At 42.8% G+C, this 19039-nt stretch overlaps 2 protein-coding genes across 5 annotated transcripts in view; both read right to left on the bottom strand.

The window, feature by feature from the left end:
- Nucleotides 1-728: 728 nt before the first annotated feature.
- Nucleotides 729-15951, bottom strand: LOC120507521 (zinc finger protein 74-like). Its single transcript, XM_039720327.1, has 6 exons — nt 15946-15951; nt 7071-7598; nt 6716-6788; nt 4382-5008; nt 2776-2877; nt 729-2701 (listed from the first exon to the last, which is right to left on the bottom strand). Exons 1-6 carry the CDS (start codon nt 15949-15951, stop codon nt 2349-2351), a joined length of 1689 nt encoding a protein of 562 aa, XP_039576261.1. The 3' UTR covers nt 729-2348.
- LOC120507784 (fatty acyl-CoA reductase 1-like) overlaps nt 14071-19039 on the bottom strand; it is a 118606-nt gene continuing 113637 nt past the window's right edge. For all 4 annotated transcript variants that reach the window (XM_039720873.1, XM_039720888.1, XM_039720895.1 and 1 more), the window contains exon 12: nt 14071-18657. In XM_039720873.1, the coding sequence (XP_039576807.1) occupies nt 18495-18657 (163 nt within the window). In that variant the 3' untranslated portion in view covers nt 14071-18494. The remainder of the gene's footprint in view (nt 18658-19039) is intronic.

The following is a 19039-nucleotide window of genomic DNA, read 5'->3' as shown; positions in this document are numbered from 1 at the left end:
TTATATGATTAAGAAATCAGGATCCAATCCAGATTAACAAGGCTAAAAACCTTTAAGGACTGCTGAGCCACCAGTCACATCAATCTTTAAATTTATGGACACACCTCAGTGTCATCCAGGATTAATATTTCACATTGGCTTTTTCCAGCGTTATCTTGCCATAATAAATTGATTAAGGTGTAATATGGGGCTATGTTAGTTATTTTTTAAATTATTCTGTTGACCTCCACACACCTATCAGCTGCAGAAACTTCCACTCACAACAGAAACACCTCAATTACCTGCCTGAGTGCATAATTTCTTCAGATGCACTTTAATCAGCAAACTTTTTCAAAATTCTCTCCTGCTGTCAGCTTAGTAACAACTTCATGAGTTTTAGTTTTCTCTCATGAGAGGAAAATGCTTCTGAAGACTGACAGGTTAAAAGCAAAATTGGGCAAATTAGTGCCAGTTTTACAGATCTGGAATTCCAGCCACTTCTCAAAAAATTGTCCTCAATTTCCTGTATTTTCAGATCATTATTTCTTATACTTGTACCATTCCATTGTTATTATTATTCAAAGAGAAGAAAATGGAGCTAGAACATCTCCAGATTTGTGATCAGCAGAGAAAGGGAAAACCCAGACAAAAGCTGCCAGGAACAACAGTTCTGGCTGGTCTCAGACTCCCAGGGGCCACCTCTATGTAATATTTTAAGAAGGACAAAAACTCACCAAAGATTAATTTCCAACAGGAGTGAAATGTTTTAATAATGAACACTATAAACCCAACTGAAATACAAACTTCAACCATTGATTTCACAAGGAAATTCTGCTTTATGCAGAATGACATTAAACATCAAAAAAGTTATGAACAGTACCCCCGAGTTTCCAGGATTCCAAAATGCTCAACTGATGGAAATTACAGCTCAAAGATACCACCACAAGATCACACTGAAGGAATGTCCTTTAAGGCCTCTTCATTTGGTTTAAATTAATATCCTGATGAATTAAGACTAATCCAAAATCCCACACAGTAGAAACAAGTGTGTGATTTTCAGAGTTTGTAGTCTCACAGCAGAAGTGACATACCTGGCCCCACAGTTTTAGCTTTAGGACAGAATGTGACATTATCAACAAGAAGACTTGTTAAGAGAACCAGTGTTTCCCATCCCTAAAATCTAAACCTTATTTTGTTAATGACTAGGAGTGCATCCTTTTAACAAGGTAGCATAAAAACCACAACTACAAACCACAAAACCAACCATGCACAAACACAGCATCAGTTCAAGAGACAAGACCTTCTGGCAAAGGTACAAGCCCAAAGGTTTTTTTTATACCAGTTCAAGGATAAAGGAGCTTTTTTTTTACACTTTTGAAGCTTAAAGGTTCTGAGACTACCACAAGTCTGTCACTGATGGAATAAGGTAGACCAGACCAACACGTCTTAAAACTCTGCACTTTCCAACCCTGACAGACCCAATGTTAGAATCCTATAAGGGGAAAAAAAAATTTGTTTCTTCTGCTGTTTTCACAAGATGATGCACCTGAGCCTCTCAGTGTTAATTATTTACCCCATTCCTACCTCTAATTAATACGTAACAGCCAAAACCACATAATGATCCAAACAGGATATGACAAAGTAAACCCAGGCTCAACTGAGTTCACCTTTGAACAAGGGCCCTATAAACCAATTTGGCTTTTCCTCATGAACTCTTGGTAAGCAAGGTAGACCTGAACGGCAGTATTTTGTTGAGGGCTTTTTGGTTTGTGTTTTCAATTAGGGTTTTTTGGGGTAGTGGTGGAGGGGTTGTTTGTTTTACACAAAAAGCAGAAAGTACTTTTTTCTATTTTGAGCAGGAGTACTGACCTGAGAATCAGCTAAGTCAAGGACACCTAATTTAAAGAATTCCTAAAGGAAGGAAGTTTTTGCAAACAGATGCTGGGAACAGGGGTGCTGTTAAACTGAACATCTTTACATAAGCATCTTGCTTCCCTCTATATAAATCAGACTTAATAGGAGATACTTAAATCATCCCTGAGGACTTTATCATTAGTTTCAACTCATTAGGAGAGGTGCAATTGCCCAAGTACATGCTGAAAGACATACCAGGTAAAAAATACACTCAAGTTGGATGAATTATCTTGATTATGAATGTTGCACTTCAGTGCATCCCAGTGATAAAGATCTCTTGAGCTGCCTCAACAAAGGTCATCCCTGGCCAAAATCCCTGCAGGCTCCAGGACAGGGATTTGATCAGCTGCTGCTTGTTGATGCATCTGAGTGTACAGTCAGCACCTTCACAGGTACAACTGCAACAGCAGAGCCCAGAGGTCACCTGCCCCAAGTGACAGAACGGTCAAGAAGAGTCACAGATGTTTACACTGGACACGTTCACAGCACAATGCTGAGCAAGCTGCAGAAGCCACAGCATCTTGAGAAATTGGGAGCTGAAGTGCAGGCAGAGCTCCAGAGGCAGGTGAAAATAAGGCACTGGCACCGTCACAGGAGAGCAGACTGCTGGGATTCAGAAGGGGGCAGGAAATAGATGCTGCAGCGGCCGCCTGCTGTCCTAGCAGGAGTCCCAAGCTATAAACATTGGAATTTAGGAGAGCATTGCCTGGGAGCAGTATATTCAGTTGCTTCTGCATTTCCTGAAGCACCTGCAGCTGACTTCGCTGATTCAGGAGAAGCATATCCATGTTTTCCCTCATTTTCTTTACTGTACAAAGAGAAGGGAATGTTAATGCCTGCTACGTAAAAACACAGGCAGTTCAGAAGTGTTTTTCTACTTACACTCTTCAGAAACAAGATTCCAGTGATCCACTTCACTTTCCTCCGCACCACACCTTTGTTCTTCTTTCTGATGCAGAGATGTAAATTCAGATTGATTTGCATCTAAAAGGAAGACACTGGAAGTCAAAAGTTGGAAGGTCTGCATTCCAAACATGGCAGCTCAGCAACAACCCTTCCTCTCATCCACATCTTGAAATTCAAACGTCATTCAAGTCACAGGTGGTCCAAAACCAAAGATTAGGTAATTAGGTACATACAGGGGGTTTTTTGGTGGTGGTTTGTTTGTTTGGGGGTTTTTTTGTTTGTTTTTGGTTTGGCTTTGTTGTTGTTTTTGTTTTGCTTTGGTTGGTTGTTTTTTTTTGAGGTGGAGGCACAGAGAAAAGAAGAAGCAAAGCCGAAGCAAGGGATCTGCTCAGGAAAGGGGAAATTGAGATTTAGTGTGTAAATACAAACATATTTTTAACTTTCTTTAGAAGCACATACAGTGTTAGACTAATTTGATACTATTCAGTGTCCAACTGAAAGGGCAAAAATGAGACTTTTCTTCAGGAATTATAAACTCATGTGAACTAAAAACAAGGTTTAGGAGTGTAAGGTTCCATGTTTAGGGTTCTTAGGCCACCTCTCTGTATCTATGGACTGAGAGGTCTCAAACCCTACGTTAAGAATTCAGTTTTGCCATTCTATCACAAACCTGACTATAACTTCGTCATTATTCCCACTGTTAAGGTGAAAGGCTTGGTTGTTTTTTTTTTTCCCAGAAGAAACAAACAAAACCAAGTAAAACAACTCCAAACAAACCAACCACAAAAACCAAAGAAAAACCTCACAGGCAAAACACCTGCTTCTTATGCCAACACCCACAACAACTCTGTGGGTGACAACTCTGTGGGTGTCTAGGCAAGACTCAAGATGAAAATCTAAAATATTTTTGACCAAGAATAAAGGGATTTTCCAAATAAAGGTACAACACCAGGGAAAAAGATCCCACAATGCCAGTTTTTATCCCTGAGTTTCAGGTCATTACTACAACAAAAAATATTGCAAAATCCAGAAAACTCCCTACTTGAAACAATCCCTTTGTCTGTCAGCCTGTGCTAAGAATATTCCAGAGGCTTGCCACTGTAGACAACAAGCAAGGATTCAATATCCACATATAACAAAATCTGGCTGCTAGAGATGACCAAGGCACTGTTTACAGCCTTTTGCAAGTCAAAATTCCTTACATCTCCCTAAACTTAGCATTTTGGTGGCTGAGCACTTCTGAAGATCTAAGGCTAAACATCAGGCAACATGATGAAGCAGGAGTTAGTGAGATCTTTTGTTATTAGTGGGATCTGAGAGCTTTGGGGAGTCTAAGGTGCCAGGCAATCTTCGTGGTAACATCTAAATTTCAACTTCAGCTTTTTCAAGTAACTTCCTCAAGTGGCAGAGATAAATATTAGAGGGGGGGTGGTGCAGGGAAGGTAAGAAAACCAAATCCACCAACCCCCAACACTTATATCCAGAGCAAAGAGGAAAAATTCTTTAGGAACAAACAGAGACCAGAATATTTCATGTAACCCCTGAAATTTTGTGTAACTTGAAATAAACACAATTCAGTTACCTGCTGTGTGCTCACTGGGTCTCTCTCTCAGGTGTTGGTGTCTGATGAAGTTGGAGCTCACACTGAAGCTAGTTCCATGCTCTGAACGCCTACAGGGCCTCTCATCTGTATGGACTCTCTGATGCTGCAGCAGAGCTGTGTTCCCACTGAAGTTCTTTCTGCACAGGGTGCAGGAAAAGATTTTCTTTTTCAGATGGGTTTTGTGGTGAGCAAGGAGGCTCGAGGCACGGCTGAAGGTTTTCTCACATTCCTTGCATTTGTAAGGCCTCTCCCCCGTATGGACTCTCTGGTGAACCACCAGGTTGGCCTTCCTGCTGAAGCTCTTCCCACATTCAGCACACACAAACACCTTTTCTCTTGTGTGGATTTGCAGGTGGGTCAGGAGCCTGCAGTGCCCCTTGAAGCCCTTCCCACATTCTGGACACTTGAAGGGTTTCTCTCCACAGTGCAGTGTCTGGCCACCAGCACCAAGGATGAGCTCCCTGGAGTCTCTTGGTTCATGAGGGGAAACATCACAGGCTGCCCCCCTCTCTGGGCTCTGGGCTTCATGCACCTGAGGCAGCTCCTCTTGCTTAAGGTCTTCAGGGAAGCCTTTCTCCTCCTCATTGTCCCCCAAAACGCAGTCCCCTGACGGAGTAAGAGACCCACCTTAACACTCCTCTTTCCCTGAGGGAGATAGGCTGCTCCTTGTAAAATAACTCAATTTCTCAGGCCTACCTTCAGCTTACACCAGATTCCCTTTTCCCAAAGAGGAATGGAAATTCTAAAAACTGAGACAAGAAGGGGGAGAGAAGTGGCAAAGGCAAGAAATGTTCCTCTTCTCTTCCTTCCCCCCATTTCCTTGTACTTCCCTTCAGAAAATGGCAAAACAGACTACCAAGATGAAGGAAGGAAAGGAACATACTGAAGCATCTCACCCATCCCAAATATCTACTTTTAGCTGCTTGTTCCTGCAGACTTAGCTCAAAAGCTTTCCAGCCAGCTGAATTATCATTAACACACTATTTCAAAGCTGGGCATTTGGGTGGGGATCTTTCAGCACAAAAGAGCCCATCCAACCTTCACCAGGCAAGGCCAGCAGGGAGATTTAGGTTCTCACTTGTGCTAGTTCATATTTTTTTCAGAAAACAGTTAAATTATGTCTTTTGTAGGTTGGCACATCAGGTTTTTTTCTCTATCACAACACCAGTTTTAAGTACTATAAGGATACTGTATATTTATGCATCAGAAAGCTGGGCTCTTTATTGATTTAAAAAAAAATCAGCTCATTCCCAATTAATTATTATAATCTCTTTTCATAGCTAGATCTAATGCAACATTTACTTTCTTTGCAATGCCAAGCCAGATAAATTGCATTCTGAAGAAATGCACCAGGAACACTCAAACATGTCCCTTTAATTCCTAAAGAATGCAACCTATTTATTTCACAAGTGTAGATGCACCATCATACACCCCACAGTAAGCTCTAGGTATCTTATCCAGATGGGTAGATCTTACATTTACAGCTGTTCAGCACTTAACAGAATTATAAGGATCACCTGATGAACACTTAGCCAAGGTAGATTTTTGCAAGCACCTTCAGGTGTTTACTATTAATTCAAGCAGAGGCTTTAATAATTAGCATCTCTGATATAGCATTAAAATAGTACTCACATATTTAACACAGAAAAAGTTTGTTTAAGTCACTAACAACACCAAACGAGGCTTTCTACATTCAAGGCAGAACTCTGCAGCGCAATTTCAGTCTTACCTCTATGATCCAAAAGAATAAAATTCTTAAGTAATGTGTCCTTGAAGAGGCAAAATGCTCTGTTTACATAGACATGGCTACCAACATCTAAATAACAGCAATAAAATAAACAAACTTGCTGAGAGAGGGAGTCCTCTCTCTTATATCAAGGAACTACACCCAAGAAGAGCTTTCTCCCAGAGGGATGAAGAAGGCTCTCTCTGGGAGCACTCATTCCTGACGCTACAGCCACGAGGCTGATTGTTCCCTGAGAGCCTTGCAGGTCCCTGACAGTGAGAGGGAACCACAGAATCCTCCATTCCCAAACACCCAGAGCCAGGCACTCACACACTTTGGATGCAGCTCCACAACTCCCTTAGGCCCTCCTCAGCTGTGAGAAACCCTGGAAAAGGGGAGTGTGCTGGCTGCTCATCACTCCTAATGAGCTGTATTGTATAATTTTAGAAGAGGTGCTGGAAAACCGCAGCAGAAAGAAACCCAGAACGCCACTGCAGCCTTGCCTTGGCCTGGCATGGCATCCCGGGGATGGAATGCTGGCACCATGCTTCCCTGCAGGATTTAACTAGCAAGAGTTTACACCTCACCTGGATATTCTGCAGCATCACTCCTCCCAGGGCTCTGGAAAATGGAAAATATGGACTCCATTGCTGGCTCCATCTAGAAGAGGAGAGGACAAGGATCGTGGAACCTTTCCCAGCAGATGTGAGCACAAGGGGAGGGTACAGCACACTTTGGCACGGCCCGGCCTAAGAGCCGCACGCGTGCCCAAGTCCCCGAGCCCGCCGGGACAGAGAGCAGCCCCGCACAAAGACCTGAAGCTGGGGGAGCCGGGAGCTTCATCCAGAAACCAGCCTGATAAGGAGCGCCTTTCCCGAAGCTCAGTCTCCCTGGGAAGCACCGACCAGCCCTCGGGCTATGGGGCCCGCTCACCCACCTCACCTCGTGTTTCCTGCCACGCTTTAATGCCCGGCCGGCTGGCGCCCGTCCCCTCCCGCGGGGCCGCTCTGCCTCCTGCCGAGCCCCAGGCCTGCTCCGCGGGGCCCTCGCCTCGCCCCGGCCCCGCTGCTCCCCGGCTCTTCCCGGCACAGCCCAGCGCTCCTGCCCGGGGCCCGGACCCGGCCGGGGGCTCAGTGCCGCTCCCCTCAGCCCCGGGAGCGGCGGGCGCTGCTCGGGCTCGCCCTTCAGCATGGCCAGCTCCTGGAAATGCGGCGGGAGCTCTTCCTCCGCTACCCCGCGCGGTTCCACGCCCGCGCTCCGGCCACGCTGGCTCGCTGGGCTCCCAGCACGGAGCGCCCGCGGGGCGCCACAGGGCGGGCGGGCAGGGCGGGCCCCTCGGCAAGGGCAGCCACGGCACGGGCATCGACCTACCCCTCCGCTCAAGTGGGACCCTCCCAGAGCACACGGGACTGCGTCCGGATGGTTCTGGAACAGCCCCGTGAGGCACACTCCACACCCTCTGTGTGCGATCTGATTGCGCAGTGTTAGGAACAAGGTGCAGCGATTGGCCCATGGAAATGAGGAGGGGTTGTTTAATATGGTGCTGCCTTAGGCCGCGGTGCGGTGCGGGATGTGTGTTGTTCTTTAGGTGGGGCAGTTATCATCTGTTAATGGGCCATCGGCTCTCTGCATGACTGATAAAATCACATCATCCCATTGTGAGATCCTCCAGCCAGTGGGAGGAGCCAAGCATTCCTACCTGGATAGAATCTGAGACTTGAAAAACCTCAGGCAGCATTTTCCCATTGGATGCCCGGAGGAGCAGCTTTCTTTTGCACTGGATTCCCAGAGGAAGACCAGGCTCATCTACACCACTACTGGGCCTTCAGAGGAAAACTACACCCTTCTACAGGATCCCTGCTCCAACAGAACCACACCTGTCATTCCAGGAGGACTGCAGCCACCATTTAATCAGACTGCTACCGACACCCTGGTGTCAGGTTATATTCTGGCTCTGTCGGTGTTGTTTTGTATTACTGCATTTTTATTTTATTTTCCTAATAAAGAACTGTAATTCCTACTCCCATATCTGTGCCTGAAATCCCCTTAATTTCAAAATTATAATAATTTGGAGGGAGGGGGTTTACATTTTCCATTTCAAGAGAGGCTCCTGCCTTCCTTAGTTGACACCTGTCTTTTCAATCCAAGACAGGTGGGAAGAAGTTTGTTGACATTTACAGTTCTTTTGACATGTACTTTCGTTGTTCTAGTTTGCTTTTGAACCCTTTTTCTGTTCTCCCTTCAATCCTCCCCTTTGTGTGGTTGCAACCTGTGCCAGCATCTCACCACCCTTACAGGGAAGAATTTCTTACCAATATCCAGTCTAAACCTGCTCTCTCTCAATGTGAAGTCATTCCCCTTTGTCCTGTCACTCCAGGTCCTTGTCCAGAGTCTCTCTCCATCTTTCCTGCAGTTTCCCTTTAGGTCCTGGAAGGTCAAAATGAGGTCATCCCACTGGTTCACTCCTGCAGGCTGAACAATCCCAATTCTCTTAGTGTTTTCTTATAGGAGAGGTGCTCTAAATTTGTTTAGGGAACATTAATATCTGGGTATTAACAGATCATAGGGAGTCTTAGAGATAAGGAACTCCTAAGACACGACCTCTAGGTTTCCAGCTGTGTCCTTTTGGCTCACTGCAGTTGTTAATGAGGGATTGTGGAGGGACTCACAGTCTGTATTTCCCAGTTCCAGAAGCCCTCCTTTGCTGTGCCAGCCCTTTTCTGCCCTGTGGGATCATGGCTGCCTCTTTCAGACCTTCTCTCTGCTCATGCACACACCAGGGCCACAGAGCAGCTCTTTGACAGTGAGATCCTGCAGCTAAGGGCACAGGTTTAAGTCCCATGTGCTTTCAGTAGTAGCCACTCCTTGGTGCTGCTCTAAACTAACATGATTATTTTGTTTAACTTCTGGTTTTCAGGCCATTTCCCCTTATTTGTCAGGATTAATTTTGATTTGGGAAGAGCTGGATTCCATGATCCTTGCAGGTCCCTCCCAACTCAGGATATTCTGTGATTTGTGACCTTGTTTTATGGCAGTTTCAGGTGCTGCTCATTGAGCAGGTTGAGCTTTCCCCTTTCTGCAGTTGTGTGCTTTGGAGGATAGAGGTATCCCAATCACAGTACAGCCAGTATTTTGCAATAAACAGGATTATTCTCCCTTGCCTTCAGAGTCTATGATATAGATGTGAATGAGCTTGTTGCATTAGATGCTGTTGGTTGTCAATAGGCCTTTATGCAGCATCCTAACAAATCACATTCCAGCAAGGTCTGTTCTTCCCTGCAGGGAAAAATGGAAGCCTGGATTAACTGACTTCAGCATATTGGAAGCTGGTGAAAGAATACTGTTCCCACTATCTAAATGAATCTAGCCTATAGACACCAAAGTGACTGTCATAGAAAAATGAATTAAGAAATTAACTATTTTCTTGGCCCAGCAGAGTTTGAACTGTGTGGCATGATAGATTGTAAGATCACCAGGTGACAGAGGTGCAAAAAAGATTGTGAAGAGTTTTCTCACTCATGCCTCAAGTTCACTAAAGAAAGCAGTGGGTCTTCATGCAAAAATAGTGTGTTAGTAATAAAAGAGTCTGTTATAATACATGATAGGTTAGAACACATAGATATGGCATTTTATAATTTTATAATTTAAAATTCTTGCATTTGGGAAACTAATAATAATAATTTATATAAAATTCTTTCAAGACTGTATCTCAGATTAGACAAGTCCATGTTAGATGTCCGTGCAAGTATTTTTAATTTGAAAGACATCATTTTCACTAACTTAAGTAGGAGCCTTGGGTTTCAATTTAACAGGAATGTTCTGAGTTCTAACTAGCCCTGTCCCCTGCATTGTTCACAGCCTGCCCACCTTGATGCCAAGGTTTTAAAGAGCCTACTCTCTATGCCTGCATTCAGATCCTTAATGAATCTGTTGAATCCTCTCATCTGGGGTTACACATAATATAATTTCCCAGGCTAACAATGAAATGCAAAAACGTATTGTGATTTTCTGTCAGGTTTTCCATTAATTTTGCATTAATTTTGCAAATTAAGTGTTCTTGCCTCAGCTTATTCGTGAGAATGATCATGTGAGATAAAAACCTCTTAAAGCGCAGACTGTATGCCATCTCCAACTCCTCTGCTTTTAACAATGCCTCTCACTCTATTGTAAGAGAAAATTTGATGTGACATAATTTGCCTTTGGAATTCCACACTATTATTCTTTTTCTTTTTAACTGCTGAGTGACTGCTGAGTATTGTTCTTGTACTGAAGTCAGTCTCACTAAAAATAGTTCCCACATTCTTGTCCTCTTGTATTTCCTTTGTCTTCTGCAATCTTGTCCATCTTTCCTGAGCTCTCCAGGATATATACCAGCCTACCTCAGTTTGCTCCAGCCTATAGGTGACAGTAAAAAATCTAAATTAAGTACTCTGTAACCTCCTCTCTGTCTGCTCTGACTTCTTACCCTTTTGGTGCTGATCTTATGTTTATTACATAAATTATGCTAATTTTTCTACAAAGACACAGATTTATTTTTTTTTTTCTGTTGTCTTCCAGTCAATAACCTTACAGAATGTTTTTGGACTGTTCTGTGTTCAAGTTATTTGTTTGTCTGTGTTTTATTTATTTATTTGTAAATACATTATTTTATGTAATCTGACCTTCTTGTCACCTCCTGTGCCTTTCCTGTTCATGATTTCTGACCAGTAAGGAAATTTGTGGCTTGTCAGATTTACTCTCTTAACCTTTTTTTTTCCTTTCTCTAGTTAGAGACAGTACATTCTTTAGCAGCTCCTTAAAGAACATTTAAGATCCCATCTTCCCACAAGCTGTTCAGGGGATTTACCTGCCCTGGGATCTTACTGTTGGTTCTCTGAGGCTGCAGACACCTGATTTCTGGAAATACAGTCCTTTCTTTTGTGGTGGGTATCCAGTTGTCACCATCTCTTCAGCAGAAGGGAGGAACAGGATTTTTATTTGCTTTTTGTGCCCTGGGGTAGTAGATGTTGCCTGGGATCTTTTCTCTCAGTATTTTGTCTCACCTCTGATAAGGTAAAATCCTTCTTATCACAGGATCGCTGATGTTGGAAAAGACATCCAAGGATATAAGCAAAACTTATCAATGTTTCAAATCCATATTCATCACAGGACACAGCACTTCCAAATAAAATGCCAAATGCTGTAATAGACCAAGCTGTAAACAAAAACTTCCCAGCAGATAAATTCTTGCTTTATATACCAAAATATATTTACCATTTTGTATTGCTCATTGACTGATTTTCTGCTTTCTAAGGCTAAACAATATCTTAATTAGAAGAAATACTAATAGAAGCTAGTTGGAATTTACTGCATATTAAATTCTAGCTAATTCCTTTGCTTGCTTTCACATTCTTTATTGTCAGTAATCATGAAAATGGAGACTAGGAAAACAATTTAATTTCTTTCCCTGGATGAGAAAATCTCATCCTAATGCCAAAAATTAAAGAATTAATAAAATAATGTAAGTGTTGCTTTTACTATCCCACCACTAGGCCTGTCATCTATCAGATGCTTAAACTCACATCCTCTCTCCCAGCTTTGACTGCAGAGTGCCAAACTTGTGCCTCACTTGGCTTTTCAAGCTAATTTTCCTCCTTAGTCTGCTCACTGCTGAATTTGCCCTTGCTGACTCAATCTTAGTTTATTTTTTGGCATATCCTTCCTGGCAGTCCTTTATTTATCAATAAAGCTTTCCCAGAGGTGCTAAGTGGTAGCAAATTTCCCATGGGCAGTTGACATTTCTCTTTCCCCAGACCAATTGTCACATCAGCCTCAGCTTGGGGGGGGAGTAACAAAATGTGCTAAAATTATCAATAATCATGGATTGTGAAGAGAGGACACAATTCTCCCTTAAACTCAGTGTTGCATAAACACAGTTACTGTTGAAGAGCTCAGTGCTGTTTACACTTTCAAGCAGCCAGTTTTATTTATTACTCTGCAATTACCATTGTGTTTTTACTGTCTGTGGTTTTAAATTTTTCATTCATTCCTCAAGTTCCACAGTGCCTCCATTTTTAAAAGCCTGAGGCAAAGAGAAAGATACATTTAAATCCACCTGCCTCTCTCTGCAAGATTGTGCCATGCTATAAACCCATTACTTTCTGGTCAAAACCTAACTGCCAGAGGCACTGCATTTTGGGGAATTTTGGGGGCTCTTCAGTGTCTTGCACAGCAAATACTTGGTGACAAATGACAGTGGCAAAGGACCTGTGTTATCAGTAGCAAAATATCAGTCTTTGTGTGCCTCACATCTTGCCCATTTACTGATCCAAATACACTTACAACCTCTTTCTTCAAACTTTTTTGCTGGCATTTTTACCAGCCCTGATTTCTCTGGCCAGTTTATATAGGTTTAATGCAATGAATGATGTTTCATTAAGCCAGTGGTTCTCAAGGGTTTGTATTCTCTGGAGTGGTTGTGAATCCCACTTGGAGAGGAGGAGCGTGCAGTGAGAACTGAATCAAAAATACAGATTTTTTTGTGCTTGTAGGGTACAAGCTGAGGTGGGAATTCCTCTTTGAAAGCCTTCTGAAAGCTCTCTCCATACCTTGTTCAGGGAAAACTGGGAAAAGATGGATCACATTGGCAGCTCCAGAGCTATTGTCTTGATCCCCTCTTGCCTAATCTTCTTTTACAGAAGATGCATTTCTTTGCTGTGGCTTTTTTATCTGGGACTGGGTGTTACCTGCTGCTTCCCTGGAAGGAGCAAGCCACCTCTGAGACTGCAGTAGAGGCAACTGCAGGAATTTGTATTATCAAAGCACCTGTGGCAAGAGAAGTAGATGAGTATGTGGCCCTTTCCTGGCTCTGGATGTGCTCTGATTAATTCAACTTCCTCTGCTGTGGTATCCATTCCATAGGTAGGGCATGAGTCCAGAAATCCAATTTATCCACAGCACATTTCACAGCCAGTAATCCTGGGAGTTAGGAACTGGGATCTGTGGGCTCAGTTCTTAATGAACACCAGTTGTCCTTAACTGAGGGAAATGGGGAAAATTGAAAATTGTCTGGGATGCCTTCCCTTGAGACCTGGTGTTTATTCTGTGTGACCTGTGGTGTTATCATCTAAGGATTTAGCCCACTTTACGTCATTTTCCTCTCCCCCTATTTTTGCTTCCCTTAAAATATGAAAATTAATGCCATTTTCCTCACTTATTTATTATTTGCCTTGATAATAATACTGGGCAATTAGAATGTCAGAAGAAAAGCTTTAAATATTGAAGACTTCAGGTTGACCTTCAAATCTGTTCCTTGAAAAGAGGTCGAACTTTCTTGCTGATGACTTTAATTCATTGATGCATCTTAATGGAAAATTGATTTTTTTTTTTCTCCATAAAGATCACATTTACATATAAAAAATGGAAAATGGTATTTTAAGGAAAGACTTGCTAACAAAATGAAAGTGGTATCTTTGATGTATGCCCTGGGTTTCAGAATTGGAAATAATTTTCATTAAGCACAGGGTCATGATAATGCTGTGTCTTTTCCACTCATTGAAGTCTACTATATTGCAAGGAAGTGAGAGATAATTACTAGACTCTTGCTTGACAGAATTGACAGAAAACTAACATTATGAGGTGAGGTCTCTATACTTAAACTAAAAATGTGGGGTAATATACTCAGGTACAAATGGGATGTTGTTCGGGGAAGTTGGCTGGGTTACTCCCAATTTTCCTTTGCTGCAGACACTCATCACGGCAGGACCTTTCAGTCTTCTGTATTGGGGTTAAAAGTCTCACTATTGCAGCCTTTAAAATCTGTGTTTCCCTCCTGTAGGCTGCCATTCTAACGACAGCTGTGCTGCAGATGTGGGCAGATGTGCTGGAGAAGCAGCCTCTGCTCAACTGCGATGGCCAGCAAGTAACCACCTCCTCTAGCAAAGCAAGCAATGCAAAATGACCATAGCATTAAAATATTTTGTTTTATTAAATGTTTCAAATAACATAAACATCATATTAACAATTTTATGGCTGAGGTTCACGCAATTTGTGGTTTGACAATTTTATCTGATTTGAGAGCTCAAAAGGTTACGCCTTAACATTAGAAACTCTGTAATTAAGATTTGTAACAGGAAGTTGTCTCATAGCTAACAAGAGGATAGAAATAGCAGATAGAACCGTAGAAACTCTGGGCAGTGGGAGAGTACATATTTTACTATAAACTGGGGTCTGCCAAGATCGTGTAAGGACAAGAAACCTTTTCTAAGTGGCTTCATATTCATCTGAAAAAACAATTCATAATTGGCTTTTAAGCAATGGAGAAAAGTGGGACAGTACATCTTTATTCCCCAAATACACTTTATTTTCTGGATTTTAATTCTCTTTAAGTAAATCTGTACCACCTTCATACCAATATTTAGCACCATGTAATGGGATGTTCACCATTTACCTTCTGGGGAATGTTATTTGCTCTGTGCTAGAATAAGGGGTCCCACTGTACTAAAGTTGTACTGAAAGTTCATCCTTGCTTTCAGCGGTAGTCAATGCTGGAAGAGCAACAGCATGCTTTCAACCATGAAGCTGTAGCTTATTTACAAATAAAAGGATGCCCCCCTCCCTCTTTTCCCAGTTGCTTATTATAAAGACTCGATTAACAGCTACAGGTTATGTTCCTTTTACACTGGAAACGAGGGTATGTTTTAATTGCTTTGTGGTAAACTGAAGTGGAACAGGGCACTCCAAACAAGCACAGCCTCGCACTGCAGGATAAGCTCCACTGCTTTTACCATGTTGTCTGGTTACTGTCTGGTGCTGGAAGATGCAGCTGTACGCAGAGGCAGATCTACTCATGTTTCCTTAGAAAATGTAAAAGAACACATTTCTGTAGGAGGTGGGTAATGGGCCAACAACCTGTGATTTATCAGTGGGTCTGTTACCTCTCCCTCCCTACTGTGGAAATTTTTTTTCTTAACATGGAACAGAGGAGGGTGGAGGGGTAAGAAATTAAATTTTTTTAGGAACATGCTGATGATAAACAGCTTTGGTTGTTGTTCAAAAGCAGTTAAAACACGGATTAATTGTAGGGATTTGTTGTGGTTTGTTTGTTTTGTTATCACCATTTAATTAAAAAAAGATACTTGTTAATTGCAAGCTTCTGCCTATTGCTGATGGTGAAATGATATTCAGTGTTTTCTTTCAGATTATCTTCCCCAAGGCTTGGGTTTCTTCAGAGCACAAACAAATCCACTGAGAAGCACAAAGTAAACCATTTAACATCAGCCACAGCTTGAGGCAAAAACAAGTTCTTATGCCCAGCTCCCCACGATGACAGTCACAACTGGCACTCAAGGGCCACTGCCACACATCAGCTCCTGCACCGAGGCTTTCTGAAATGTGTCCGTGCTTCAGACAATCAGCTGGAAACATCTCAGGCCACAAGAAAATTGATTAAAGATTCAAGTTCCCCTTGATGTTACATGTGTGTTAAAACAAGCTAACAGCTTGATCCACCCCAGGCACGGCCAGAGCTCTGGAGCCAGCTGCTGGCAATGCTGTGTGGGCTACGAAAGGTCTCCAGAAGAGCAGACACCATCTGCAGCAGCTCTGTTTTCCCAACCCAAACAACTCTTGCTGTTTTTTTGGGGCTGAGTAGCTTTTCTGCAGCTGTTTCCTTCAGCAAAATGCTGAAGAGCCTTAAAATGACACACCACCACTGTTTTGAATGCAGCACCTTTTTGTGTGTTCAGAAAACCAGGTCTGGATATGCTCAGGGGAGCAAAAAATACACTTCAGGCTTGTGGGGACAATACAGCCTGTGCACACAACTGTGAATGCCTACCGGCATATTGTGAGGAATTCCTGGCATGAGTAGGGGAGGGGAAGAAAAGGTGGGGCACTTTACTCTCAGGAGAGCTGACTGGTGTTGTAGCAGCTCTGCACCTTTGACTTTTCTGAGACCCAAGCTTTTGTCTATCACAAGCACAGCCCAAGACTTATGATCCCCTTTAGTGTTGCTTCTGCTTGTCCATAAGGCAGGCACTTAAACAGACTTTCAGGATAAGTTTTGAAATGATTTCCTGATGTTTGAGTGGAAGTTTGTTTCAAAGTGATCTACAGTTTTGGTTTGCTTTGTGTTTTAGCCTTTCCTATGAGGACTGCAAGCTGCCTGATGACCAAATGATGTAACTGAGGGAATGCACTCTTCCTGGAGGAATCCCTGCAGCAACCTGCCTCAGCCCCACCAAGGTAGCAAACTACAATGCCACAACCTTCCCCAAAATATTGCTGTGGCAGCACTGGACAGGGAACGTTGGTCCCCAGCCCCTGAATGCACAGTTTCAGGTTTCCCAGGTGGTGACACCTTGCACAGCATTGCCCTGAAGCTGGAAAACACAAGCACAACAACCAGTTTCACTACAGGAAGCACATTTCCAAGGCAAGGGCTTCAGAAATTTGCATCTTTGTAAACTGGGTGCTTGACCTATTTAAGCACAGATCAAAAGCAGTGTGTGACAAATACAGAGGTCTGTGGCAGGCAATGCCAGAGCCCTGCCATACTGGACAGCACACTTCTGGTCAGGTTTTGCTGCAGGCACCCGTAGGCAATCGCTTGGAATCAGACATCTGGGGCATACAGGGCAAGATTCATTCCTTGAACCTCTAGAAAGATTTCTGAACTAGCTTGAAGGGCTCAGATATAAATGCACTGTCAAAATCTGCTCTTACCTTCATTACCAAAACCAAGTATAATTTTTCAGGAATGCCGGTTTGCAAATTCTCTGCTCTTCTCAGCTCACAAAAGAGCAACTGTGTCACTTTGTTGTGTTTTTTGTGTAGCATTACTTTTTCAGACAGCTGGCATGACACAAGATTAGAGAAACTGGGTGCTGCATTGAAGACTGATCATCTTAGAAGTGCTTATTCAGTGTTATCTGAATAAATAATATTTCATTGTAAGATTTGACTCTGAAAATCTGACAGTGCAGTAAATTTGTTGCTGCTGTTACACCAGCTACTTTCAAGAATGCTCTCTCTCTCTGGCCCCACGGGAATTTATAATTCACTACAAGAAACAAGGATCTCCAACAGCCATGAGCATTGGGAAGGTCCTTGGCTTCCTTTCTAAACTGCAATTGAATTCTAAAACTCTGAAAAATCAAATTCTGAAAATTCTAAACTGCAGGACAAAGTGTGTTACCTTCACAGCTGCATGACTGTTCTTACAGAGAAGTCAAAGAATCACAGAGCTGCTTAGGTCAGAAAAGACCTTTAAGATCATTAAATCCAACATTTAACCTATTCTCAAGAAAAACAAGTTTCAGACTTTTTAATGCCTCCTGACAGGAATGGCAGTAGAACAGGCCCAATGATGTTTCCTCCATGTGTGTCTTTACACTTTCTTTGCCACTGGAAATAATCAACTGCAAAATGATTTAGCTATAATGAAAGCCCAGTATCTGGCTGGTTTTGAGCGACAGGGAGAGATTTCCTGCAGGGGAAGAAAAGACCCATACTTCAAAAATAATGACACGTTTCTGTATTTTTCTTCTGAATTTTATGAAGTCTTCTCTTCATTCTCAGGGTTAATACAGCATTTTTCAAGACCCCCAAAAGGTCCCAAGCAAATGTGATAAATGCAAGACCAGGAATTTTTTAACAGACTGAAACCTTAACCACAGGGAGAAAAGACGACCTCTCTGTAAGAAAGCAGCTTGTGAGTGAGCAGAGTTAACACAGGTACATGAATTCTATGTGTGTCTTCAGGTATGGCTTGAAAGCATCAGTCCTCAGCAACAATACAAGACAAGATCTGAAAACTGGTCTGTGTGTTCACTGGCCTCATATGACTGATGTTTCCCCCTCCTAAGTTTTGAAAAACTGAGAACATGTAGTCTTGTTTTTTCAGTAAGGTACCATTTCACTGAATGAGAATGAATGAACAGCTGCTTTAGGAAGACCTCTTACAGGTTAATTTCCTCAGCTGGGTCTCCTCTGGTGGCATTCTCATCTTCCAAGATCGTGCTTTAAATTTGCCTCTCTTGAGGAAAAAGATGGGATTAAGATAGCCTAAGGAGTAGTACATGGGAAGACAATGACTTTGGTTAATCCTTACTCTTGCACATCAGACTTTAGATGAGAGGTCCCAGCTTGACCTGTTCCTAAAGCTTCAGTTATGGCTTTAAAAATTGGCCTGGTCCTATGGAAAAAAGACCATATATTAAAGCATTAGTTAAAATTAAAAAGGTGAGCATGTAGCAGTGTACAATAAGTGCCAGCTGCTGTTGGAGAGAGTGGATTTTTCTGCTACTTTCAAACCCCGATGCCCACAGTTGCTGATTAGAGGAGATGGAGGTCCTTCTGGAAGAGGCTGGTTGCTGATGAATGGCTTCAGTGCCTGAGGGTGCTAGATGCCCTGAAGTAGGACAGGAACTTGTAGCAGAGGCTCACCACAAAGTACCAGATGTTTCGAGCCATCTGCGACCTCGCGATGAAGATGCGCCAGATGATCACAAGGAGGGTGGTGTTGAACGCGTATCGGATGTTCCTCAGCCTGGGAAAGAGGCATCTTGTCAAGAAACACACAAACAACGAGAAGCTCACCAGCCCCCTGCATTTCCTACAGGTAATTCAGGAATAAATCCTATTTACAAGTGACCCTTGGGCTTTTTGCCATTCCTGTTTTAGTGGAGACACTGTGCTGGAGTCCTTGGTCTTGCCAAGGACTGTGCTGAAGCTGGAGCACAGTGAATAGTTCATGGTGTAGGTGGAATAGCTGTACTGGAATTCACTCTTCTTCACTCATTTCAAACCAGAGTGAAGTCATATGGAGAGGTTTTTCTTCAGGACAGTCTGTGTCCAATACTTTCTGCTTTGGTTTTATATATTGGCTGTCTCTCACTTTGCAGGATTTGGGGCAGCCTCGAGAACCTCAC

Source organism: Passer montanus, unplaced genomic scaffold (genome assembly GCF_014805655.1).
Source record: "Passer montanus isolate IOZ18808 unplaced genomic scaffold, ASM1480565v1 scaffold106, whole genome shotgun sequence".
In the NCBI taxonomy this organism is placed as follows: Eukaryota; Metazoa; Chordata; class Aves; order Passeriformes; family Passeridae; genus Passer; species Passer montanus.
The sequence above is the reverse complement of the archived record's forward strand: the minus strand, read 5'-3'. Positions and strand labels throughout refer to the sequence as shown.

Coding starts and splice junctions, on each gene's coding strand:
- LOC120507521 (XM_039720327.1), bottom strand. Junction 5,009..6,715: donor TGATGCTGCAGAATATCCAG/GTGAGGTGTAAA, acceptor TTACTCCGTCAG/GGGACTGCGTTTTGGGGGAC. Junction 2,702..2,775: donor GAATCTTGTTTCTGAAGAGT/GTAAGTAGAAAA, acceptor CTCTTTGTACAG/TAAAGAAAATGAGGGAAAAC.